The sequence below is a fragment of the Hippoglossus stenolepis genome, chromosome 19, assembly GCF_022539355.2.
Source record: "Hippoglossus stenolepis isolate QCI-W04-F060 chromosome 19, HSTE1.2, whole genome shotgun sequence".
Lineage (NCBI taxonomy): Eukaryota > Metazoa > Chordata > Actinopteri > Pleuronectiformes > Pleuronectidae > Hippoglossus > Hippoglossus stenolepis.
The window spans coordinates 15741004-15768700 of NC_061501.1; the positions used below are offsets into that span (position 1 = coordinate 15741004).

The following is a 27697-nucleotide window of genomic DNA, read 5'->3' on the forward strand; positions in this document are numbered from 1 at the left end:
CAGCGATGAAAGGTTCCACAGTCAACTAAACACTCAAAAGGCTCAATGACTAAAACAAGACATTTATAGTGTTGTATTATATTTTGTATGATGTTGTCTGTGTATAAAGGCAAAAATAAAAATGCACAAAAAACATTGATGTTCTTTGTCTTGCACAATAGGAATAAATAAGCTTCAATATAAACATGTTTATTTACAGCCACCAATCAAGCTATTAATATTATTTATATTCATTATGTTTAATATGTACATTAAAGATCAATTCGAAAATCCATCCAGACATGTCTTTACATCAATTCACTCAAGCAACCGTTTTGTTTGGAGGATTATTCTGCAAAATGGACGATGCTGTACTTAAAATATATATCTAATAAGAAGTGATTGTTAAAATCCTTTTAAACATATTGCACCATCAGAAATTATGTTGTCAGACAAGTTGCTTATAGCTTTTGATTGAAACAATGGATTAAGAGATGCCAAAGAAAATTCATGAATATTTGTACAATATCAGTGCATTTAGAACTGGCTGTGCAGTCGTCTCTGTCCATTCGTATATCGAGCTGTTAGGATCCGTACTCCCAGTTATGTCCTGACAACAAATATTAAATCTCTAAAAGTATATATTTATCAAGTTTTCTATTCAGCTACATTGTGTTGTTTTATTTCTCCAACATAAACATTTGTGTTCACACTGTCGGGGATAAAATTACAGTGTTAAAAAACTTGATTTAATGATTTGTTTGAGTTTTTGTCATTGGTCAGATGTTAATACAATCTGCATCAGTTCTATGTTCAACAAGCGTAAAGTTAAACCTTAAATTCCTAGAAAATAGTTGTGTTCAGTGATGTGTGGGGCTGTTAAGTTAGAAAACGTGTTTTTAACTGTTACTATAATGTTGAAATCTAACTTCCACAACACAAATGTAAATACAAAAGAACAACACTGTGGGTTCCCTTTTATTCTTAAAATTTTTATGTACAAGTGCGACCGATTTATTTTTTTTCAATGTACATTCAATATAGAAAGTTTATATACGTAATATTACATTAAACATTTCACAAATTGCACTAGTCTTTCACATAGATTCAGAATCAACGTCATTCGTCACATGGTAGCAGAAGCTCATTTCCGGTGGTTATTATTCTTTATAAATATTCTAGTGCTTTTTGCATTCTGGGGGAAGGAGAATTACTTTTAAAAAATGTGAGACAGAAAACCTTCAGAGAGAGAGAGAGAGAGAAGAATGAAATATGAAAACCAGAGGAATAAGAGGCTGGACATTTTGAGATCTGTGTCAACCTTGAAAGAGTGGATGGAATCATCAGTCTGAGGACTCGAGTGGCATTTTCTTATGAAGAGATAAGAGAGAAATCATATACATCCATTTCATGATTTCCTATTTTAACTTTGTTCCTTTTTCCAAATGACGATTCTTTATATAGACAAGTAATTGACACATTTATGCAAGAGTTGGAGAGGTCCTCTGCACAGACGTGTCGAGGCCACCCTCAGGTACACAGAATATACACGTAGCCAATCAGGAAGAGGAACTGGATAATGGAGAAAAGACAATTAACCTATAGTAAGCTTCAGTCTTTCTTATGAAAAAAAGAATCTAGTAAAAAATATATTCATACAAAAAAGTAAACTCTTCTGTGTTGTTGGAAGAAACAAGAAAAGTGGAACAGAAACAAAACAAACGTGGTCATCCGTTAAAACAATTTCAAAGTGTTTGTGAAGACTTGAGTGCCACTTGTAAGGGGGGGAGGAGAGTGATGCTGGAGGAGGTGTCGCAGAGATTTTGGTGATAGTCAATGACGGCCTGCTCTCCTCCGTCTTTCTCTCTCTCCATCCCCTCGTCTGGGGAGCGGAACAGTTTCTGTCTGAGCCGCGGCGGTGGAGCTGCAGGGCAGTCTGGGTGCCTGGGCGTGACTCTGTGTGGGTGTGTGTGTGTGGGTGTGTGTTCGTCAGCCCAGGTCTCCAATGTCGTTGTCCACAGGGGGTGGGACGCTGGGCATTACCGTGGTGCCAGTTCCTGCTGTAAGGTAACCTGCTACTCCTGGACCTGCAGGGGGGAGAAGGGGAGATGAGAGGCAGCGCAGGTGGGACTTCTGAGGATGGAGCTACAACGATGAACTAAACTACAGGAAATCAACATGTGCATGTGTGAAGGGATGATCACTACAACGACTGAAAGGTTCCAACTTTGGTCCAAAGGACACAGAAAAGAAATGTCATGAAGCAGTGATTTTAATAATCTTTCTACACCAAATACATTCTTTGGTTGACATTTTGTCGAGTGGTCTTACAAATGCACTATTTTCTTCTCCATTTCTGGCTTCATAATGCCAACATTTTAAGTTTCTTCATGATTTTTTTGTTTTCTCATCAAAAACAATACAACTGCCCACAGAAGAGATTCTGACTTTTGCAAGGGGGCATTTTGGTAAATTCCTGACGCTGTGGTAGGAAGTCGGTGAGTGAAGATAGAATGACGAGGATTACTGTGCTGCAAGGATGGAAAATGAAAAAATTAAGTGGGGGTGCGGGGGTTGAAGATGAAGGTAAAGAGGGAGGGAATGACGTTAGGACTGAGGTCAACGTCTACCTGCATCAGAGCAAGAGAGAGGAGGGCTGTGAGGGCCCAGCTCGGGAGTCTAGAGCCCACCTCGCAGTGGGCTGCTGGCGGCCAGGAGAGAGGGAGTGGAAACCCCTGAGAAGGAAAATATGGAGGACAACAAGGAAGGGAAGGGCAGAGCCAGGAAGTTATAGGACGTGGAGAGAAACAGGGTCGCTGGATTTAAGCACAAGTGAGGAGTCAGCCACAAGGTGTTGTTAGGATAAAGCAAAGCAACAAGATTCAACAACAGCTCAAAGACATGTAGGACTTACCTTGTAAGCAATCAGGAAACATTTTGAACTCTTTGCTTGTTAAGAAACTGTGTTCGACAGGAGGTTAAGTTCATTAAACACTTTACCTGTCAGGTAACCTGCTGTCTGCGACTCTGAGATGAACAGATCATGTTTCTGGTCTTTGAAGGCACTCCACACCGAGGACCTCGCAAGAATCTCATTCACCTGCACAGCAGGGATTGATGCAGGGTTTCAAATGAGAGGAATAACCAACACAATTAAAAAGAAATAAACAGCAGTAATAATCATTCAGGGGATTTGATTGATAATCTTTTACCTGTTCGCCGAACTGAAGACTGCGAGTCATGGACTTTAGAGCCTTTACTATCTGGGCCTTGGTCGCAGACGGGTTGTCTAGTGTCTCCAGGCCGATTCCTTCCAGTAACCTCAGGAGGTATGGGACCAGCTCCACCCTTAGAGCCTGTTAGGTTCATTAACAACAGTATTAGTCCAGCGACAAGTCATCAGACATGTAAGAAAAAAAATACACAATAATGTTGAGGTTTTACCTGGGAGACCAGTTCTGTCTGCTCTTTCTGAAACATGCGGTTGAGAGCTTCACAAGCTAACCCAGCCATGTCTGCCCGAACTTTCATCCCAGTCATGAGGGGACCGATGGTCTCCAGAGAAGCCATGGAGCGCACACACAGCTACAAACACAAAATAATAAAGTTTATGTGTTGTAAGGAAGGAAAAGTTCACATTGAGTCAAGCAGCGATGTGTTTATTCTTCAAATGAAAGCTTGGCTAAATCCCTTAGAATTTGTTGCTGCTTCATGCTGAGGTTCCCACAGAGCTGAGAAATATTACTGTGAAAAGCTCTTACTTTGTACGAGTCATCAAAGTAAAACTTTATTTTGCTGGCCCTGTATTTTTTTGTTGATTTCCTGGAATATTTCCTTATGATTTCCCAAAAATTAGCTGGTATGTAGCTGTTTGCAATTTGTCACTAATAAGGGAATTAAAGAAAGTGATTTTTACTCACTTATAATAAGAGTAAAACAGTTCTTAATAAGGACACCTCCCTGCAATAATAGATATTTCTTTACTAATCTGTCTAAGAAATTATCGGAGAAATACTGAATCTGCAAAATAAATCTATGTATTGAGACTCTTCACCTCATTGTCTGACAGCACGTGGATGAGGCGGATGGAGCTCTTGGGTACGGCGTTGTTCTTGTGGTTGAGCGCTGCTATGATGCGAGGCAGGTGACCCAGGGGAGGAACCTGGTCAGCCAACTGGCTCTGTGTGCTGAACAGACAAACTGCCGCCGTGGTAACCGTCTCCATGGCCTCACCCTGCAGGAGACCGGAGCCATCAGTAAGACGTGTGAGAATAAAAGAGCAAAAATATTTTGTTTGCATTTCTCAGTAAAGTAAACTCACATTGGGATTGTTCTTCTCCAGCAGCTCGGTCAGAGTCTCCAGGAGCGACACCAGGAACTCGCGGGGCTTGCGCAGCACCCAGCCGGGCTGAGCAATGAAGATACGCAAGAAGACTCCACCAACTTCCAGCTCACCCTGTCCGGATCCGTAAGCCACCGTGAAGTCCTCTGGTAACTGAGCACACAGGCCGAGAACGTATTGTCACATTCAATCAAAAACAATAAATTACTTTTAGTGGAACAAAATCAGTATCATTGCTCTTACTTTCCAGTTCACATCAGGATTATCCTTCTGCTGTTTAAAGTGCCTGGAAATAAGAATTAAAATATTAAAAAACATGTGAGACAGATAGAACTCTACAAGCTACTAGCTCGCAGTAAAATGTCATTAAATCAAATCTGTCGTACTCAATCATCATCTCCCGAACAGTGGTGGACACCTTCTCCCTTGAGCCGTCATTCCAGATGAGTTCAGGGTTTTCGTGCGTTCCCTCAAATATGTGCACTGCTGCCTCAGCGTTGTCTCGCATGGCGTCCATGAACACACCAGGAAGGAAACGCATCAATGTCAGACGCACCTGGCAGAGAGTGAATAAAGAACATGTTTTATTGTTTATTGACTAATTTTTATTCATTTATTATTCTTTTCCACCTCAGACTGACCTTTGGTCCAACCAGCTTGTCTGAGGTCATTTTGGAGAAGAGCTCCGCCGTCTGTGTGCGAACCTGAGGGTGCGTGCAGTTACAGAAGAGGTCCAGCAAGTATATCAGGGCACCTGAGGAGCAGACAGATGAACATGAACATCTGAGAATTCAGAATTCGTGTCAATATGGAGCACTCAACAGGAAATAAGAATTTTACTGACCTTTGGCCATAGCCTCTTTGACTATCTTTGTGTTCGAGGTCAGTGCGTACAGGGTTTCCAGCACCATCTGTCTGCCTAAAAGACGTCAAGAAGGGTTTTAGTCCAAAGATACAACACTATAATAACTACAGAGAAGAAAGACACAATAACTATAAGACACTGAGTAGTTTTTTGTGTGTAAGAAGATCTTCTTACTGGAGGGAAGCGAGTGCAGCAGCAACAGAAGGTTGGACAACACCAGAGACTCAGCAATGTTGCTCACACATTCTTGGTTTGATGTCACTGTATTCACAACCTGCAGAAGAAACCAATATGACCAAAACAAGCAATCGAAGACATTTACAGTATTTCAGATAAAAGAACAGTTTGTTTATACCTCCAAAACCAGCTGCTGCACTTTGCCAGCTCCATGAACCCGCAACAACGAGAAGAGCAGCTTGAAATGACCGATACACTCTGACTCCGAACCTGTAAGTTGACAGAGGAACGTGATTAGAAGATTAACACACCAGATATACATTTGTTCCTGAGGTAAAACAGGCCTTATATCTCACCAGGGTTGTTCTTGATGACATTGCGAAGAGCCTCTAAAGCCATCTCAGCAAAGCGGAGCCTCTCTGCGTGCTGCTGGGACTCCACCTTGTTACTCTGACTCATGGCCAGCAGAGTGTGGAGGTACTGAGCCTGGGATCCAACATAGTCCAGCAGACTGGCTGCAAATGCTTTGGGATACTAAAAGCCGAGATGATAAAACAATGTTACAGCATTGTAAAAAGGCCTTTGTCTATTTTATGGAAAAAATAAATCTAAACCCAAAATGGAGGTTCACAGAATAGATCATGATCCGCTTTATTGGTGGTGACCAGAGGACATTTTGAAAGGGCTAACAATAAAATAAAAAGAAGTTAAATGTGGTTGTGACTATTTGCTGATCTTTAACTCACCTCAAGTGGAAAAGATGGCTGCTCGTTGTAGACCCGCACAAAGATCTCTCCCACTATCAGCTCCTTGCTGTGATCAGTGAACGCAAACTCTGCACCAAAGCTTTTATCGTTTTCACCCTAGAGGGAACACAGAGGTACATTAATAATTTGTTTGATTACTACAATAAAGCTTACTAATTAAATCTAATGTCAATATCTATGTATATACAATTTCAATCCCTATATATCATCAACCTGTTTGTCATGAAAAAAAGGACATGAGCCTTTCTTACCCTCTTGATGTTTCCCTCCTGTTGACCCTCCAGAAACTCCAGCAGTTCAGCTCGTGTTAGGTTGTTCCAGATCAGGTACGGGTTCTCTGAGTTACTATTCAGCAGCTTCAAGACCTAAATGTTACACAAGGAATGTCAAAGTCAGTCTGTTGTGTTTGTCTATATAAGTAGATTCTTTGTTCCTTTCCATATGTTCCACTGACCTCAGCAGGAGATCCTCTTCCCAGCCTCCTTGAGATGTACGGCGTTAACATGGCTGCTAAGCTCTTTCGGATGGTGGGGTTCTCAGGAGGCGTGCCATCGATGCCATTGGTCTCTGAAACGGGATTGTCACCCTCCGGGTTGTGCGGAGGCTGGACGTAGCCTCCCAGGCGGCTGAGAGCTACTAGGCTGAGCTTGGCCAAGCTGTTTGCAACCTCCTGCTGGTTCGTGTCCTGGTTCGCCTGCACACCGCTCTCCTCCAGCGTGTAGTCGTAGTTGAAGAGGTGCACCAGCAGATGCCAGAGCACACCAGCATGGTACAGATGGGTCTGTAGGAAGAAATCCACTGCAAAGGAGCTGATGCACTGCACTGCCAGTGCTGCAGTCTTTGGGAGACCCTGAGAAAAGAGACAACATGGATCACTACAGAGGAAAAAACACATCTTTATGATTTGTGATTAATTGTCTAGTTGCAGAACAAGAAAAAGGCTTTTTTGACCACAGCATCCATCTCTATACAAAACAAGATTATTACAAAGGGTGATAGGCCTCTGCTTGAACGTTTTATGAGGAAAAGGGCTTTTTTCATATCACAAATCGATATTAAAATCTTTTCAAAACATCTCACCTTTCCATAGAACAAGATATGACACAGGTCCCTGATGATATTGGGCAGTTCAATGATCTTTTCCCTGCATTCCTCAAACTGGGCTGCCACACTGTAGCACTTACAGATGTGCCCGCACACCTGAGGCACAGCAAAATGTTAAAATAGTGTTAAAGAAATCATCGACACTCTTCTGTAAAGACAGGCGACAACAGGAGAATAAAGAATCGAGTGTTTAGTGATGATTTTACCTGCACAGCCATGTCACCAGGTTTACTGGAGGCAGTTAATACAGCAACACACCGAGAGAGAGCCTCCAACAACATCTGATTAAATACAAGCAAAAGTTTATTATTCAATCATTCACAGTTTCACAGTTCTCCAAGTATATAGACAGCTTTAGTGTTTAATTGTGACAGCTTGATATTACAGGATTTGTTTGTATGTGCGTTTACCTCGATGCCGTTCTCGCGGCGCAGCTCCTCAGCATTAAGAGCAGAGCAGTTGACCGTGTGGAACGCCAGTTCAGCGGCAGCCGGGAGGAGCGGGGAGGTTTTAGAGAAGAGCTGCGCATCCTCCGTCTCCATCGTGATTGTTTTGATGAGCATGGGGTAACCGGCGTATTTGTAGGGTTCCAGTTCTGTTTATAGACATAGAAGCAGTTAAGATACAGTATGAGACTTAAAAATCACCCAAAAAATTAATTTCTCAACTTTAATAATCCATGAAATGAAAGGAAACCTATCTGCCTACCTTGTTTGTGTTGATTGAACAGGATGCTCTGGGTTTTGAGGATGAGGATGATGTTTTCTGGGTCGGGTCCGTCCAGGATTCGGGCCGATTTTGTGCAGAGGAACTCGTAGGCTTTGTTGACTTTCTCAAACATGTCCTGAAGGAAAAAACAAATTGAAAACAAATAGGAGGACATTCCAAGTCCAGTAAATGTTATATCAGTAATGACTGTAATACACACCCTGCCCTCTGGGTTCTTGTCAGGATGGTACTTCTGAGCCAGTCTGAAGTAAGCCTTCCTGATTTTACTCTCGTCGTGCCTGAAAGAAAAGAGATATTAGATAGATATTAACTAAATGTATGGTGTCCCTCATTATTTCTAAACCAAAACACAAATTTTTAGAGACCTAGTATCTAATATTTGATTAAGAATTTCAGAAAAGTAATAAGTCAAAGGCCACTCACTGCCCCTGTCCTTTGGGGAGGTTGAGGACTTCGTAGGCGTCATCTACAGACATGGAGGGAGGCTTCTTCTCCACTTCTCTCTTCCAGGCTTCAAGAGTGTCTCTTAGCAGCTTCACCTGTGGGGATGATAGTTGTGGATCAACATCTCAAAAGAGCCTCTCTGAGAAACGCAAGCAGGACATTGATAGGAGGGAAAAAAGAGACGTACAGCATCTCTAATTGTCCAGCTCGGGAAGCGGGAGGTGTCACAGAGATGTCTGAGGTAGTAGATGTTGCAGAAGAGCTCGTTGTCCAGCTGAGGGAAGCTGATCACGGGGATGGGACAGTACTGGTAGAGTGCCCGTGTGTTGCTCTGCAGTCTGGGGCTGAAGTCAGCTACATGTGCCGCTATCTTCTCAATCATCATGCGCCTGAGGAAATTCGAAAACAGAAAGTATTAAAATTCCTATAAACCAGAAGGTGGCTTTTAAGTGTTGCACTTCTAAATAAGTCCTTTAAGAGTAGAAACTAATTAAACATGACAGGAACTAATTTCTACCTCATCTCGCTGCTCCAAATCGCCTCAGGTGTATCAAATTCCCCGAGGAATATCTCAGAGAAGCGCTCAGCCTCGTAGTTCTCCAGATAACACACCATTGCCTCAGGCAGCACCGTTCCCAGAACACTACGCTGCACGATGTCCGGACCCTTAGACTGTGGAAAGGGAAACATGCAAATGTCAGGTTGGATTCATAAAATATAACCAATTTCAATTTATACTGTAAGATTTAGATCTGTGTCTAAAATAAAGCAATTTCACCTCCTCTGATTTGAACGCTTGCTTCAGGTGAGTGTATTTCAGGAACCTACAACCACAGGAATATTTGTTATAATCACAAACTCATACACGAAAACACGCAGAGCACGAAAACATGTCACTCTGATCCCTCACAGGTGCCATTGAAAACATTTTTTATCCTTATCCACCAACACATTTTCTTTGTTTATGAAAAAGAAGCCAAATAGAAATATATAGTTATTTTGTATTATTACTCTGGAAATAATTCTGGCATGTGAGGATGTTTGTATGTGTCAGTTGTTTCTGGTGAGTCCTCACCTTGCTACAGGAAGCACGTTGGAGCCTGTGTACATCATGATGAAGAAGAAGATTCCAGTTAAATAGAGGCGCTGCAGATTGGGGTTGTCTTGCATCACCAAGTACAAAACATTGGCGACTTTTTCCACCAGGATCGGGTCAAAAGTCAACAACAGCTGGAGATGATAGAGAAAAACAATGGAAGACCATCATGATATTGTTTAAATTCATTCATTAGAGTAGATATGACAATTTTAAGGACACATAAATCAAACTGTGCAATTACCTGGACAATGTGGGGGAGACAAGCATTGTCAGTGATCATCCTCTTGATTTTAGGTAAAGGACGAATAATGGCATTATCTTGGTCCCTGAGTAAAAAATAAATAAACAGGTACTTTACAATTGAGGTCTTTTAATTTACTGGACCAATCAAAACCTACAATTCTAATACATGTCACATTAAACAAAAGACACAGCCACAGACAGTCTGTGTGGTCGTCACCTGCTGGGGTAGTAGGAGCACATGGTGATGAGCATGTTAAGGATCAGTGTTGCCAGATCAGACTCATTCATCACTGCCTGTCCTGTGGCCAGGAGGCACCATTTCAGCTGGGGGATGGCCTGCAGGGGGCGCCAACCATCCATGCCCTGAGCCCAGCAGCGGGTCTTTGCCGTCAGTACACCCGTGCTCCAAAACTCCTGCATCTGGGACAATAAAAACACAACACAAGGATATGCAGGGGTGGCTACTGCAAAATAAAGTAAAAAGAAACATTAAAAAGAAAACACACACTGGAAAATAAACTGCGACAACGGCGAGAGATCAACAAAAATGGGGCAATTTCTTTAACAAGGGAATTGTTATTTCCTTTTATTATATTTTGATGAGCTATTGTTCGCAGGACATTCCTTTGTGTCCCTTTAAGAGGATTACATACCTCCTCAAAACTGAAAGGTCCTCTTCTCTCTTTGTCTGCGTTACCAAAGTACCACTCCTTCTCACTCTCCCTCTTCATGTCTGGCGAAGCCTCCAGCACATTGGTCTGTGGAAAAGAAGATGAACTCTGTTTGACACACGCCACATAGATTAATTAAAAGATTCTCACGCTTCAGGTCACTGTTGAATTAAATCTCATCTATGGCTCAGTGAGAATTACAACATCCTGTGTCAAGTGTGATCTATTAGATCAATGTCAGTCATACTTTTCATATAATGTAACTCTAAAACCACAGCAGCGATGTTTTCTACCTGCAGGGGCACAGTAGCTCGGCTGGTATGCAGATGAGCCAGGGTCAGCAGGTCCACCAAGATACGCACTCCATTTGAATCCATCACCTCCTTCACATTTTTCTGCAGAATAACAATGGAATTATTATTCAGGACACAAAGAAAAAACGTGGGTGAAATGAACAGGTGATGCTGCTTTTATTAACTCACCCTGTTGAGAATCAGTTTGTTGAGGAAGAGGATGATTCGGTCTCTCTCCAGTTTGTCTGTACACTGAAACCACAGAGGGGTATTTTAGATTTTGTGATTCATTAAAAGACATAAAAACGTTTGCCTTCCTGTATTTATGTACACTTGCAGTGACATTTTCCCCATACTCACTCGGTCCAACATGCCCACAATGTATTTTGTATCTGTGAAGGGGCCGATCTCCTCGCAGCACTTGCCATAGACGATAGAGAGGGCCTGCAGGCACAAGCACTTCATCGAAACTTTGGGTGTGAGCAGAAAGCGATGGTAGAGCTCGTTGAAGAACTCATATCTAAGAGGAAAGAAAGGGAGAAAAAACTGAAATCAACTGTTGGGATTAAGATAATAATGATAATATTTGTGCAGCTAGTTTGGTCGTAGCCTTACGATCTCTTGATGGCACTCGATTCTTCATTTTCATCCTCCTCGAGCAGCAGACGCAGATAATAATCCCCAATCTTTATCTCCTCTGAAAGGCACTCATATCGCACCTGCAAATAGTTATTCGTATTAGATGTAGAAATAACCCTGTGTCTCTTTGGGGGATTCACAGCAGTATTGCATTGGGAGCTTATCACACGCAGTCATAAATGAGTGCAACAAACCTCAAACTCCTGGTGATTCCAGGAGATGACGGTGGCATTGCCAAGCTCGCGGTCCACGCCGAAAGCTCGCATCTCCCCCTCCAGAGCGTCCCGTAGCTCCTCCCTCGTCTTCAGGTTCCAGATGAGGTTGGACCGTGCATGGTCCACCTGGAATCTTGAGAAGATCAGAAAAGAAAGTTAGGAGAGTAACTACTAAAATAAATAATCTAATAAAATGAAGATGATCACAACACATGGTCCAGACAATGGGGTGAATATAGTTCTCTCTATGGGACATAACATACCTGTAGTAAAAAAGCTCCCAGTTGGATTCAATCTTTATTCTCTGCCGTCTTTTCCGCAGGATGACAGGCTTTTGGTTTGGGTTCTGCAAACGAAAGACAGGAAACATTAAAGATCAGTTTAACATTATTGAATATTATTATTATTACAAAAAGAGAGTTGAGTTAGAATGGCGACAACATGATACACAGACAAGAACACCTGAAATAAATGGCACCAGTAACGAAAAATGTTTTTGAAGAATGGAGAAAGTCAGATATTAGAACGATGAGACAAAAACACTAACCTGTTAAAAGAAAGTCAACATTGCACCAACAAAGAAAATAAGTTTATGAAATACAAAAACCAAAATGGGATCCCCAAATTGGGTCTGTTCTGTAATTCTTCCAGGATGAGTCAGGCGTTTGCAGAAAGTACATTTCGAAAAATAGCTTTTTGAGCATTTTCTGCTTTTCAAAATTAGGCCTGAATATTTTTGCTGCAATGACAATGACGACCGGAAGAGTCAAACTAAATGCGTCAAATATTTGTTGATACAAGACACAACAGGTTCTCTGAACACGTCCTCTACTCAGAGCAGGACAAGAAGAGACGTGTTCAAATGCTGTTGTTATCTATCGTGTAAATGTAGTATGTAATATGTTATTATACAGCAGGTAGTGGGTCATCAACTGTCTGAATTAAAAAACACACTCAATATGCCACATGGAGATGGAAACACGGTTTGGTCAGAGAGAAAGAATATAGGCGTGGATCCCGTTGGTCAGTCCTACTTACCAGGTTATTTCTGTCCTGCTGCATTGTTTGACAGCAGAGAAACCACACAAGACAGAGGGAGGGTAGGGTAGAGACAACACAGAGAGGTTATTGTTCTTTGGATCAAACACAGAAGAATTACAACAGGGTCACAGGTCACTAGGCTACTGATACAAGGACAGTTTCGTACAAATGTGTCACTAAATCCTATTATCTGGTAATCCACTAGATTTCATTGCTAACACCAAATATGAAGGGAGCGTGAGAGGTGCAAATATAGAATACTGGATGTGATAGGGAAATATCCAGTGAATGCAAGCCAATCAAAATACACAGTTGATCAGCATCAGCCATTTTGAAAATGAAGAAAAGGAAACGAGCACGGTGACATTCAGGTGAAAGGTTTTGAGTTACAGCTTTGTTTGAAGATAGAATTCATTTTGTTGAAGCAGGCAGTAGCAGGCAACAGTTAGGCTGACACCTTCAACCTCCACCCACCCACACACACTTCCTATTAGACACACAGGTTCACAGGTCTAATCTTAATTCTCTTGAATGTACTATAAAGAGGTATTCTTTGAAACTTAGAGATGTGACCATTGGAATTAAATAACACCTTGGTCACATTTACCAAACCAACAGACTATGGGGCACAGACAAAATACACCTGTAATGGAAAACTTTTGTCAAACGAAAAGCTGCACATGCAGTCTGAACAGTAAATATGCAAAGCACTGCATCTTGACATACACGTTCTCCTCTAGGTCAGGAAGCAACAGCCCTGCTTCCGAAGCAAAATGCAGAACAGCTGCAGCTGAAAAGTATGTTGCTGTTTTTGTCTCTGGACTCTGCAGCGATGTTCAGAATCAGCAGGATGAGCAACAGCTAGAGAAACCAGAGCAGCAGCAGCAGCAGCAACAACAGCAGAGGCGTATCTGATTAGTGAATCAGCCTTTTAGTCACTTTGTCAGGGAAAATAAATCCTCACCTCCTTCTGTGCTATGCCCATCTTATCTCTCCAGTGCATCAGAACTATATCAGCCTTCTCCTTGGCAAACTTCTCCACCTCTTTGGCTGCTTTGCCGGCTAGCCGTTGCCAATCAGGCACTCTGTTTCGGTTTAGCTGGTCCTGCGGAAAACACAGAAACACATGTTAAGAACCATGTAGAAATATAAAGCATTGATTATATTTAAAACTCCTTATTTGTCTGGATACCGTGGCGATTTTCAAGTTGTCCCGGATGTGCATCCTGTCCACATCTTTCTCTGGGACGGGGTCAGGACTGTCCAGGTAAGCCAGCAGGCCTGTTGGCTAAGAGCAAAGTGAGAGAGGAACACAAAGTGAACTTAAACAGGATGTCAAAGCTGCCAGACTTTCGTTACAATAATAGTTTCTGCCATGAGTATTGGACACGCATCAAATACTTGCTTAAAAGTGCCAACTGGGCTAATTTGGAGCCGTACCAGTATCCTCTTCAGGAGGTTCATGGCAATAGGGTTCTCTGCTGTCCACAGTCCCACCAGGTGACGACTCAGTTGTCTGATGAGGAAACATGTGATGTAAGCAGCTGAGCCATTGTGTTATTTGTCATAAAATAGGCCTTCTTGTTTATCTACTGTAAAAAGAATAGCTTATTCTACTGCTACATTATGTTTCTCAGGTTGAGTAGAAAACTGTTAAGTGTGTAATTGTTGAAGTTGGACCTGTTGGTGAGCATCCTCTGATCAGAGCTGATGGTGAACAGAGATGTGTGCAGATGCCTTGGAAGAGCCCCTTCACTCAAGGCCAGCTCCTGCATCTTAGTGGCTATTTCTTTGTCTCCCTCCTACAACAAACAAGCAGGTATATTAGCAACATAAATCACGGACATTAAAGACAGAATAATTCATACTGAAGAGCAGCTAACCCGTGAAAGACATACCTCAATAATGGCCTTCATTACCAGCCCAGCTCCCTTCACTATGGCCATGGAGGGATGCTAGAGATAAGAACAACAGATTTCAGTTCAGGAGAATGTAATGAATTTGTAGGAGTCACATTACTATTTATTAAATAGATATGCTGCAACCAGCATCACCACAGGCCAAACAAACAGCCCATTTCAAACAGGCAGGTTTAGAATGGTCATTGGACTCTAATTTAGTAACGCAGATGTATTTAATCATCAGTACGTAAACCAGCCACCTGGAAGAGTTTGAACAAAGTGCGTCCGTTTGATGCAACCATCTCCAGCAGCATGTCAAACTGCTGCCCCTCTGTGGTTTCACTGTAGGGGGCGCAGAGGGCAAATGTTAAGAAGTCCAACAAGGAGCTGATGACCAACGCTCCTGCTCCTTCGTCCTGGAAAAAAAAAACACGAGAATGACAAATGAGCGTGGTGACACTGAAAAAGAACCCCATCTCCTGCTCCTAATTAGCCTGATAGCCTGAGCTAATGCTGAAACAGGCTTTAACAATGAAAAGAAATGTACCACATTAGTGATGAATTTTTCAAGGAGGTTTTCCAGAAACTTCTTAGAGGACAGCAGGGAGGCCTTGTTCAGCTGCTCCTGCCTCAGGTCATAGTCATCGTGCATCGGCTGGAGGGAAAGACACAAGATAAGGTCTCAACCCAAGAGCAAGAAACATATCAATCAATGAAAAGGTATTTCTATAGCTGTAAAAAAAAACATACAAGTTACTTACACACATAAGGGCACAGAGCATGTCTATAGCAGCATGTGTCACACTGTTGTTGTTCCTTTTTAAAGCTTTTACCGTCTTTACTCCCAACTTTTCCCTAAACCTAGAACACACAAACATAAATTCACAGATTTAATAACACTACTACATCGACCATGCATTGAAAAAAAACAAAAAACATAAAGAACTGAAATACAGCAGAATATAAAACATACAAATACTGTATTATTTAAAAAAAAAAGGTCTGGGGGTGGATACACAAAGAATTCATTGCTTTAGAAGTGGCTCGTTTCTTTTGCTCATCAACAGCCACATTTTTCTACTGAACTTCAGAGCGTAACATCATTAAAGAGGATTTCCTCAAAGCAAAACTAAAACATCTAAGTATTTATAGAGATCTGTGTCTGAAGCTGTGTGAGGGAGACACCAAACTGCAGCAATGAATTTTTCAGGAAAAACCAATCTGGCTCATTTGCTTCATAGGAACAAGGAATAAACAGTAAATACAGTTTCTCTCATACATCTCAGTGATGCGGAAAGATTTAAAGTTTCTATATGTATTTTATTTCCAGAAATGTAGAGGATAGATGGACCGAAGCAGAGAGATGAAGCCACAAACATAAGAGGATGAAATGGCGAGAGTGAAAGGTCAAGACAAATCAAGGCAGACAGCTCGACTGAATGGAGTGAGGTGACACAAGCTCTGCTCTGAAGTGCCTGTAAAAGGCCTGAGATGAAAGCAGAGCAAAGATAAAAGAAGAGGAGGCCGACCAACAGACAGCTAAGAGGTTAGCTTGAAAAGAAACGAGAAGGAGAAGAAGTATAGACGGACAAAGGGCAGACTGAGATGTATGGATTGATATTTACGTAGCATCTGTGAGTCCAGCCCCTTGACCAGACCTTGGAATGACAGAGCATGCCTGTTACCAGCAGCCCAACAAAAGTGTATTTTGAAGAAATAAAGCGAGAAGGCAGAGCAGAGTATCTGTTGGGTCCTTACTTAGGCAGCTGGGTGAAGGCCTGGAAGCCAGCCTTGGAGGCCACTAGGCGTCGTATGGCCTGGAAATGGCTCTCCAGCTCAGCGTTAATGGAGGGCAGCTCGGCCTCTTGGGATAAAAGAGCTAGGATGGCGTTGTTGATGAGCTTCTCCTTGTTCTCGGAGAAAAGACCCTGAAGAGAACAGAAACACAAAAGATGACGATGGGGGAAATTAGTTGGAATCCTGCCTGAGTAGATGGGTGAGTAAATCACACTGGAGCCGAACACACTCACATCTTGGGTTACTGCATGCAGCACTCCACTGTACGATATGTTGGCGTTGAATCTGAACACTGCGTCCGCAAAGTTTCCATCTGAGCAAAGGAAGGAGGGACGGAATAATTTAACAAAAGAATATATCACCTGACATTTTTAACTTGACCAAGAGACCACAGCCATGTTAGCAGCTGTGTGAGTCTGTAATCACAAACATAACCCCATAACTAAGCATTACCATATTATTTGAGTTGCGGACATGATCATTCAAGAAACAGTTCTGAATGAAATCTTCATATAAACAAATGTAAACGTTTGATATTAAATCAATTCTGCTTCCTGAGGATTAAGGGCTCTGACTCACTGGGAGGTGCTGCCAGGAATTTGAGATGCAAACTCTCCACCTCCTCGTCAACGGGCATGCTCAGCAGGCCCCATCTCTGCCCTCGCTGCGTGGGGGCCATCTTAACGCACACGTCCCTGTTGCCTGATGCACGGACTCCATCGAGTAGGCTGGCTAACAGGGAGTCCCTTCACACACAAAGAAATGTTGTTAAATTCATGACATTGATGAGTGGTGGGGAGCACTGGTGGTGTGTTTAAGATGTGCAGCAGGCACATGCACGAGAAATGTTCTCATCTTCTAAACAATATAAATGGAACAGAAAATAGGGACAAAAAAGTTACATTTACAAAAGACAATTTACAAAACCACAGGACTTGCAGTGTCACCACGCACATAAAGAAAGATGTACGTCTTACCTTTCTGTGGAGGAGAACTTCCGGATCTGACCTCTGATGAACTCTACAGTAAACACCTGAGGGTTGTCTACATCACAGATGAGAGCAAACACCTGAAGGAAGAGGAAACTTTCACTGATTCAACGCATACATGATGAAAGAAACACAGACGGTGCAGTTAACATTTAACTTCACAGGACGACAGCAAGAGAGAAGAGAGAGAGATTCTGGGTATTTCAGCCTAAACATTTTTATGACTTGCTGTTGGTTTAGTGTTTACCTCTCCGAAGGGTTTGATGGTGACTATGTTGTATGACGCTGGGTCTCTCTCCACTAGACATGTCTCTGTCAGGGCCAGGATGCGCTTAACAGGTTCCTGGAGGAAATCAGGAGAGAGAGCATTACAATCTGTAAAGGTTCCTGGTCCCAACTATGAAAACTGCGAACATGCTGCACTGACAGAAACAAGATGAGGCTAAATGTTCTGACCGGGTGACGAGGTGTGATCTTCTGCACCACGAACTCTGCCAGTGAAGTTATGCTTTCATCCGAGCTGTACTTCCCCAACCGGTCCGTCACGAAATCCTCGAAGGTAAGCGTCTCCTTCCTCAGGCGTAGCGTGATGCCAATGTAGTTCCCAGCATGCTCTATGGCGCTGCGGATGATTTCTTCTCTTTGCTCCGAGGCAAACAGATGCTAAGAGGAAACAGGACACGGGGAAAGAAAATCGTATGTTTGCAGAGACAGAAAATAACAAAATCCACTGAAGCATAAACACACAAACTCCATGAATGCATACCAGCCTGCTGAAGCCTCCATAGAGGATGCAGAATCCCCCCTGGTAGTCAGAGACCTCGACGAAGCCCTCGACATTCCGATAGTCATAGGAACACACCACCCGGTTGGTGTTGGGGTCAATCTGGTCGATGCCGCCCGGTGTCACCTCTAAACATACAGGCTTTCGTGTGTCGCTCCAGTGGTGCTTGTAGCAGTTGTAGCGCTGTTGGAGAGACACTGTCAGTTATAAGTCACCACATACACTCAAATGTGATTTGAATTTGTGTTGACTGTAGTACTTACCCGGCCAGTTATCTTTCCTTCTGAAAACTCTGTTCTGAATCTCTATGAAAGATAACAGAAAGAAAGGTGATGTGATAGTGCTGACTTACACAGCTACATGTCAAATTGTTGCAGTGTTCCACATATTAACACTTTTAATTGGTTCTATGGGGAAATACCCAACATGGTTGCTGTGTTTTAACACCTCAGCGTAACGAGCTTATTTCTACCACAACAACAAAAAGCTATTTGCTGATTCACATGTGTGATAAACTCAGACGTCGAGTCAAAGGTCCTGTGATTTGCAACCACTGCATTTCCAAACAGTGTAAATGTAGTGACTTTGCTGCAAATTTCATTTCTTCTTTTACCAACACAGCAAAATGTGCAGCCGTGACACTATGAGAAAGCAATAATGTGCTGCCTCAAACCGCACACCTGAGATCTTTACGAGAAAAATGTGTGTATGAGGTCTGTTTAATCATTCTCTATGATGCGGTGAAGCGGTGCAGCTGTGAGTCCTTTCTTTTTCTCACCAGTGCTTCTGTGAGCAGCTCTGTTCGGTGCTCTGTCGAGAACTTGAGCGTTTCCGACTTCTTGCCACTGCCTTTGCGGAATGTGAGGTTGAACTCTGTTCCCTGACCTTTCCCGACTGGACCGATACCGCAGATATCTCCATAAGGCCACTGGTAAACATAAACAGCAACAACACACAGATGAACATAAGAGTCAGAGTCAGACAAAGTTTAAATATAAACGAGTCATCTCTGGTTAAGTTCCTCTTTAGCATTTACACCATCAGCCACAACTTTACAATGTGGTTTTAATGTTGTGGGTTATCAGTATATGAGCAGTATATAAACATTTAATATTGTTTGATTACATACTATAGTGAAGTTACAAGCAGATACAAATGTTTATTAATATATTTGTTAACAACTGTAACTGTGCCAAACATTATGAGCAGAAAATGAATGAATGAGACTTTATTAAGTGTAAACATTTAAAATACATCTTCAAAAGATATAACTGCTAACAAAGGGGACTTTAAGTGGTACAAATTAATTTTTTTACAGTGTTTAACATCATTATATTTTCAAAACAACCCTGTTGCGACTAGATGTACTAGATATTGATTAACTAATACTAAGATTTACTTCCTGAATGACGCTGGACCTCCTCTTCGACAGGCTGCACACACACATACTGACCTGATTTGTTACTTCTAGCGTAGTAGGGTTGTAAGTGGTAATGCCATGTGTCCCCACTGAGAAGACTCGCTTGTACCTTGAACACAGAGATGAGGTGAGTCAGAAACAAAGCTTAACCATCACCGGCTTACACATGGAAGCAGCAGCAAGTCAGAAGACGGTGTGACGTCTGTACGTCCTCTGGGGTCATGATGAGTCAAGGACAGGTGACATCACTGGAGCGCAGTTACCTGATGATGTCAACCGTTGAGCTTTATCATTTCAGTTTGATGATGCACAAACAGGGTGAAGGGATGATGAGAACAGATCATAAACTAACACTTAAAGCTGCAAAATGACATCATGTGAGCTGGAGTGAAAATAAACGAGCAGCCGTTAATTATTGTTGCTGCCTCTCATTGTAGACGAGTAAAATAAGACTGAGTAATTCCCCACTCGATCCATTATTACTATGAGATTTGCTATTCTTTCAATGTATTTATCATATTAGGTCTTCAAAGCTTCTTGTGATGAGTCACTTTCTGACACTGAAACAAAAAACACCAATTAATTCGAAGTGTTAAAGGAGGAGGGGGCATCTCACATAGTAGGAAGGAAGTGTGAAATTCTATTTTGCAAATCTTTCTGCGTGTTACACTCAATTTGTATGCATGTGTGGTTTGAGCGTGCAGACACTTCGGTGTGTGGTTTAGCAACAGTTCCAGTTGGCATTTTTTGCAAAATTCATAACATTCTGCCTGTGGTTTGATTTGAAAATGGGTCATTTGAGGTTTTTAGATTCGGGCAAAGTTTAAGGTGAAGCAGGAAGTGTCCTAAGGTGATTAATGACAGAGTGGTGGTAGGGTTCACATGTATTTTCATCTCCGTACAACATGTTCTTTTAGCACCTCCACTGTACACTCAACATGCTGACTAGGATCCTTTCTGTCTCGTACATCCTAAATAGCTGGACAACTGGCAGTGACACCATTTAGGGAACTGGAGCAATCAAAAAGCAGAGTATGAGAAAGACAAATAGTGAGGTTACTTCCACATAATGCATTCGTTCTTGAGTACACAGTCCATGTTTAACACAAAGAGACAGGACAGAACGAAGCCTGAGGCAAGGCTGAAGTGGAATATTACTCCCACGGTCAGTCTCCCTCCTTGTGCAAATGTCATGTCATTTTTTTTAGACACCTTCTCCATTGGAGAGGCCGAAGAAGTAAACTCTGTCTCTGATCTCATTATCTCTCCCTGCACGGTTATGTTATCTGACAAAACTCTGTTCTGATCTCAGGGTGTTGCCTCTGTCCACATTATGACCTTGGTGCTAAGTGGCTGTCTTAACTTGGGTGTCAGCACAGACCTTATCAATTATTCATTCTCTCCGGACTCATTTTATCCCCCCCCAACTCTATAGTAAAACAAAGGCAATATCCGACCCTCCCTGGGGGGGGATTTAAGGGTAACAATGCATGAATGTTTCATTTATACTATACTGGTCTTTCCAAGGCGAAGCCAGTCACTACAGTTGTGATCAATTTTAATAAGTGTGCAGGATGTAAATAAAAAGGAGTGGGCTAACATCCAATTGCTTGTTTTTGCACACGTACTTATTGAGTGTTCTTTGAAAATAATGGGACAGGAACAAATAGATGATCATGAAAACGATTTACTATTGAAAGATAACCACAAAGACTGATAGAAGTAGTCAGATGCGTCAGCAAAGTGCTTCTCTAGACAGCTTCATAACAAAGTGATGTAGTGCTGAAAACAAAGGGGAAATAAAGTACCACCTTCGTGTAGGAACGAGGGATGAGGTGAATTAGTATATTAATCACAATGTAGAGACTCATCCATCTACAACAGACCACACACTCGACATAACCAGTGACTTTTTAAACTCATGCTGCGGTCGGTAAGAAAGGGACAGACGAGACTTTTTAAGACATATACACATATAGTACAACGGATGTGAAGTGATATCAAGGCCAAAAAGGCAATGGTTTTTATTACCAAGGAGAATAACCCTCAAAATGCCACATTATCTCTCAAACTAAACACAGGTAGTATAGGATTTGCTCTGAATGGTTAGAAACAGTGGTCTGGTTCAAAACTCTTCTATTAGGAAAATGAAAGATGATTTACATATGCAAGATTTGATTGATTTACATGATGTAAATCCCACTTAACATCATAGATACAGTTTGTGATAAGTATCAGGTTACTCTTCATTAAGTACTACTGTACAGTGAGTCTTTAAAGCTTTTCCTTCCACTACCACGGTTTCATAATGTATCACATTATGCAACTTCCTGTATCTGACCAAACCTCTTCACAACTGCCACTCCTCTTTAAACACAACAGGCTCAATTTCTCAAGATGTTCTTGTGTAGCGACAAACAAATCTCTATTTCCCACAAAGAGGACAGATTTGTATATCTACAAACACGGCTAGGACAACGCTGCTTAGTCCTCTAACCAAGACTGAACAAACACTGGAGTTCAGACGTGTAGAGTGTGGACAGAGAGCTGAATGTGAGCCACACACACACACTAGAGAATAAAGGGATAGTTCCAGTACAACCCATGTAACAGTATATCAACAAGCATATAAAAATATATTGTATGTGTATATAGTGTATTTGTAACAGCTAATCCTAATTGTTCAAGGAGCAACATAAAGTCGTACAAAGAAATATTTTGATGTTTTGTAAAATTGTAAACTTTCTTGGCACAACTCTGAAATGACAAATAAAACCAAGATAAATCATTAGTTTAAAAATCACGAAATTGCCCTTCATTAGGAGTTAAACTTGATCATGAGCACAGAGAGAGGAGGGAAATGCTGCCGATACTCAAACTGGACACGCTACAACTCTTTAGGTCTAAGTAGCAGAAACGCTTCAAAGGCAAGATCTGAGTGTCGCTCGGTATTCAGCAGATAATCTCGTAGAAACACTTTCTTTAGACATGGAAAAAGGAAACCAGACGGAAAGTAGAGGAAACTACAACAGAATATCGTCCTGGCTTCTTTCCCCTTCAAGTCTCTGCAGAAAATCTTAAAAAAACAAAACTGGCACTTTGTCCAATTTATTTAAAAATTGGACACAAATGACATCTTGAACAACCGTGTCAAATTGACTCCTTATTTTTGGCGTTTAAGGGAGAACTATTGTGAAATATTTGATCCCCATTGAAGACAGAGGCCAACAATAGCTGTGGCTATGAAGCGAGCTTCAAAAGAGGATATGCTCTTTCAGCATCTCTCACTTTCTGTTGACCTTTTGACGATTTCATACAATCTCTTCAAACAGCAGAAATGCAGATGACACACACACACTAGTTTTCTGAATCAAAGGAGGATGTGTCCAGTAAATATTCATTTTGTAAAACACTGAATTTCTTCACTCTCTACTTGGCAGGATGCAACTTCTCCACTGAGCACAAGCACACTCATATAGAGCATGTGAGACAGGACTGATACAGACAGACATTTTCTATCTTCATGCTCAAATTGATTTGAAGTGGAGGCCAGTGGCTTTAAAATGTACACACACAGCGAAACACAACTTTGTTTTTATTAGAATCAAAGTTTAAAATGTAAAACAAGTAGACTTGAGTGAGTAGTTGGCTGATTGCGCAACAAACCGGCGGTTAAGGAGAAGCTGATTTCACCCACTCATATGTAGTTACACTTCACTGATATAAAAAAAACAGATTTATATTACACAAGCACCAAAGACGGTTTCATTTTCGTTTCTCTTGCTTTCTCATGTTCAGCTTTCTGTCTCTCGCTCTTGATTTTCCTTTGAATGTTAATATCAATAAATGAAGTTTCCTTGATGTACAAAGACGCCTGTTCAGCAAAGCCAGACAGTGTCCGAGCCTTTTTCAACTTAGGTCAGGAGGAGGGTCATGGAACCAGCAGCTAACGCGTGCCAAACCAATTTAGACAGACCACCAGTGAGGGTGTACTGTGCTGAGCATCAGTCTCCACTGTCCGTCACATATGCATCAACACTCGTCCCTGCCGGACACTTCAAGAAGCATTAGCAGGATGAAGCTCAAATGGCGGCTAATGCTCTGCAGCCCTGGTAAAGTTACCCGAGTCAATGGCGAGCCTTAATGGGGCCATTTAGAAAGCAGGTATTGGTAATGTGATCCTACTGGCTCAATGCTCCAACTGGAGCTTGACCACTGTATTAGATTGAGTCTCTTCTTGTCTTAGGTCTACATTGACATGTGTAATTTAAGAATAGGTTATAATCTATACAATGAAAACAAACTGTACATAGATATAATTCAGATAACATATAATGTATATTAGATATAAAGGGGCCTTTCATACATGTTTACATAACCGATACAGTATGTTGGCCTCATTCTACGGTAATATAATGTACCAGCTCACATCTACTTCTATGTTCATCTTTTATCTCATAAGAAATAGTGTGAGAAAAGCTCCACTTGACAGAAACACTCCTTTTTGCTCTCGAAAAAAAAAAGAAAATATCTGTAAGCTATCGATTATGTCAAATGGAATATTTGAAGGACTATGCACTAGTACTTTTTATAGAAATATTAGACAAAAAAGACGAGGTAATAATAACATTATAATTATATATATATATACCCTTAGGTTAAGAAGCTTTTTATGCTTTTGTGCCGAGACACAAACATCAGTATATGGATGTCATTTGCTCGATACCAGTTCTGTGCTGCGTTCGCTATCATGGTCTGTCTCTCTGGTTTAGATTTCATAAGGCTGCGCAGCTCTACAGAAACACCACAGCTGATCAGTGTTCAGCAGACGTTGCCATCCTTGGCTGAGATAAGGAAGTAAACACAATGGAAGCCCTGAGTCAGGATTGGAATATTTTCCTCAACCTCCTTTACAAGGTGACAAAGAGAACAGTCGACATTAATGTTGTCTTGCAAACGGACACAGAGACGACGTGACACAGACATTGCCGTCAGCCCTGAAATCCAATCGGTTAGGCTGAAAAAATACATAGTGGGTCTTACTTTCCCCTCCAGGAGTGTTTGGTGGTGTAGAAACAGGCCAGGTCTTTGTTGTCCTTGACGACATTCATCTTTTCACAGGACCTACGACACAAACAAAAAGTTAGCTTTTCCATATATTCAAACCAGATACAGCAAACATTTAGAAAATACAAAAAGTGGAAGATTGATTGTTCTATATTTTTAGTTACACAGCAGAAGGAGGGGAGGATCTCAGTCAAGTCACCATATAACCTGCACCCAGACCTTTACGAGTCATTCCTATGTCAAATCCATTCAACACACATGCCACCACACTGCAACACACTTGACGCAGCCTTTCAACATTTTGCAGCTCATATGAAGAGACTCCCACCAGACGCTCCCATGGCTACAGAAACAACAGAGCTGATTCGACTCATTCTTCACTCACATTACCTCAGCTACGAGACATAGCTTCAATGCAGTTGGCAGCACGTCACTTCCAATTCATTACCACCCTCTCCCCTCGGATATCTCCACTGGGGGAGAGTATGTTCAGCAAAAAATACATGAAGTAAAGGTCTTCCAATCCATGCTGTTATCAGAGGCACAAAAACAACACAGCAGTGGACCAGCTGAGCATTTGTCAATAATGTCTGGTGCAGAGCCGGTGTGGTCTATTGATCCCCCTTTAGATAAACAGCCTTGGTGACTAATTTGGATGAAAGATCATTGTAATTTGAAAGAAGACAGCTACACACACTCAAACCAGGACAGCATATTCACAAGGATCCATTTTCTTGTCACTAGATCTGGAGAGCTTCCTTCCAAAATAAGACACACGGCATCTTAGGATGGTAGTTAGAGATGAAAGCTACAAAGACAAACTGGTAGTGACCAGACCATTGTCAAGACAAAGGAGGGAATAACGGCCTTTCCTATCCTTAGTGCAGTAATTTGCTTGCGACTGCACTGTGACAAGGGGAACCTGTGTCAGCACTCTGCCAGGATCCTGGAAAAATCTGACTCCGGTTTTCCTTCCGCTGTGTTTCAGTGCGCAAATGAAGCAGGGAGCAGAAAAGTAGGTTCACATGATGGAATCCATCATTCACCAACAGTGTCTGGGGCAGGACACAGATATACACACTGGTTTTCACAACACTGGATGAGAACGTCTACAAATGATTGATGCCTGTGCTGGAGAAACAAAAGGTGCAAGGAACAGTCCAGGGCCAAGTTTTGTATCAACGTTGTTTTCTTTTTCCAAACATGAATTCATGGAGCTGAATACTAAATCTATTACGAAGCAGGGGGCTGATGGTGGCACAATAGATGTGAGCAACAAGCAGAGCACAGCATGCACTGCTGCAAAAGAAGTCAATGCACTTTCTGTTATGTTGCTGTGATGCCTGTAAAAAGAACCATGAAGGCAGCTTCGAGGATCGGATCATGTGATTACCCCCTCCCAGTTCTTCCTGCTAGTATGCAGATCAATAGCACATTATTCATGGTCTCAGTTTAGGAAGAGAAGACAGGGAAGGAAAGTAAATTGGAATGCAGCCTACAGCACACACTGACTTAACATAATAACTTGCTCAAAACTGGTCCCACAACATTTGAGTTTTGATAATTGATATATACCTACATGCTGTAATGTGGACAGCTGGGGCAGTGGGTACAATCCTATAGTGCATTCAGGCTCTTGCAAAAAGCCCCTGCTAATAGGATTGTGTCAAACCTCTACATGGGGACAGACTGCAACAGACTGCATGTTACTGGCAAGGCACCAGCTACAGCCACGATATGTTTAATGACAATTACGTCTCAAAACTGTACCTAATTTAAAGTGTCATTTCCCCCCAGTTTCTCACAGCTGCAGTTCTACCACCTGTTTCTTTAATACAAACATAAAGAGCAGGACAACTGCAGGTACAAGGGTTAACCTAATCATGTGCTCACTATTACATCACTATATGTCATAAGCATTTGTAATGATAAAGATCCAAACCTACCTCAGCTAGCAACTGCAAAAACTACATATGCAAATATACAATGAGCCAAAACAATGACAACCATATGGACCTTCAGAATAAAATGTGAATTTCAGTCCGGACATGAGAACATCCTGCTGGTTCCCCACTCTTTAAAGATGTCCCTGCACAGAGGACATTTTGCAATGGCCTCTGTTTATTTGCCAATTATATGAAGCAATCTCACGACCAACACAGGAACATTTAACCCCCCGAAAACTTCACACTTCACCTCGTATGATTGTGGCTGAAATGCACGAACGCCCTGCTTGCAACACACCGATCCAATTAGTTCACACATGTCTACAGATTTAAAGATAAATGCTAGATTCAAAAAAATGTCTCATTTCATTTGTTAAACCCTTTAATTGATGCGCGCCGGTAAACCTCCCGATCTGTCAACTGCATCCGTGACAGGCGGCGTTGACGTTACCTGGCTCCCGAGCGGCTAGCCTCATCGCAGCGGGCCCTACGCGCTTCGCTATCCGGCTAAAAACAAGCACGACAGCGCCGTTCGAGCTGATGTCTTCGCCGCCGCTTCGCCATTTAACATCGACGGACACTTTCGCTATCAGCGTTTATCTGTAAAACGCGGGTGAAAACGCACAGAAGAGAGGGGTGGGGGGGGGAGAAGGCTAACGCTGAGCTAGCCCCGCAAAGCTAGCGTGTAGCATACCAGTGAGCCTTGCTAGGCTAGCTAGCAGCGGCGTTCAGCGGAGCGGACATGGAGAGGATGGCTGCGGGGAGAGTGGCAGCTGCTCCCGGCTGCGTTTACCTGTCGACTCGCTAGCGGGCGTTGTTCGTAGGCGACCCTCAGCCCCCCCACCCTCCTCCGACTGCGGCTGGGAGCGGCTCGGTTTTGCCCACCGTGATGCTGGAGGTGCTCGGTGACGCCGTGTTCCCCCCGACAGGGCTCAGGACGCTGCCATATTCCTGGTACCACCAGTGTGCCGCTGCGCATGCGCCGCGCCTGCCCTGTCATGCGGCTGTCAGCTGATTGGTTTGTCTGGACGCGGAAGTGTCGACGGACCTGACTCCAGATCAGTTTCACATCAGTACCCTCAGGGTTTGAATAAACGCACACTGACGGAACTGATCTGGGAACAGTTTTGACAGACTATGGGCAGAAGTGGTTTAATAGATTGGGGCAAACGTATTTTCTTTTCG

At 42.3% G+C, this 27697-nt stretch overlaps 1 protein-coding gene across 5 annotated transcripts; it reads right to left on the minus strand.

Annotated features, from left to right (window-relative positions):
• Positions 1-939: 939 nt before the first annotated feature.
• On the minus strand, positions 940-27490 carry LOC118098747 (dnaJ homolog subfamily C member 13-like). Of its 5 annotated transcripts, XM_035142848.2 has the most exons (58): positions 27306-27490; positions 24543-24623; positions 19533-19608; positions 18858-19007; positions 18343-18384; positions 18062-18262; positions 17752-17958; positions 17543-17638; positions 17284-17375; positions 16886-17052; positions 16540-16619; positions 16268-16437; positions 16135-16167; positions 15271-15370; positions 15057-15164; positions 14770-14925; positions 14507-14563; positions 14289-14410; positions 14049-14124; positions 13801-13896; positions 13573-13713; positions 12606-12623; positions 11831-11913; positions 11547-11700; positions 11329-11432; positions 11074-11233; positions 10903-10965; positions 10714-10815; positions 10403-10507; positions 9967-10169; positions 9748-9832; positions 9483-9637; positions 9186-9231; positions 8925-9079; positions 8595-8796; positions 8387-8502; positions 8163-8241; positions 7943-8078; positions 7645-7829; positions 7441-7515; positions 7211-7330; positions 6585-6980; positions 6382-6495; positions 6110-6226; positions 5720-5897; positions 5542-5633; positions 5361-5460; positions 5166-5240; positions 4963-5075; positions 4708-4877; positions 4565-4607; positions 4301-4474; positions 4034-4213; positions 3424-3564; positions 3192-3335; positions 2980-3079; positions 2610-2714; positions 940-2066 (listed from the first exon to the last, which is right to left on the minus strand). In XM_035142848.2, exons 2-57 carry the CDS (start codon positions 24608-24610, stop codon positions 2659-2661), a joined length of 6777 nt encoding a protein of 2258 aa, XP_034998739.1. In that variant the 5' UTR covers positions 24611-24623; positions 27306-27490; the 3' UTR covers positions 940-2066; positions 2610-2658. The 5 variants fall into 5 exon arrangements, with proteins under 5 accessions (XP_034998739.1, XP_034998735.1, XP_034998736.1 ...); XM_035142844.2 differs by lacking the exon at positions 2610-2714; XM_035142845.2 differs by lacking the exon at positions 2610-2714 and having other exon boundaries at positions 27207-27313.
• Positions 27491-27697: the final 207 nt, after the last annotated feature.

Coding starts and splice junctions, on each gene's coding strand:
- LOC118098747 (XM_035142844.2), bottom strand. CDS start 24,610: ATGAATGTCGTCAAGGACAACAAAGACCTGGCCTGTTTCTACACCACC. Junction 19,609..24,542: donor AAACACTCCTGGAGGGGAAA/GTAAGACCCACT, acceptor TCTGTGTTCAAG/GTACAAGCGAGTCTTCTCAG. Junction 8,797..8,924: donor ATTTGGAGCAGCGAGATGAG/GTAGAAATTAGT, acceptor GAATTTCCTCAG/GCGCATGATGATTGAGAAGA.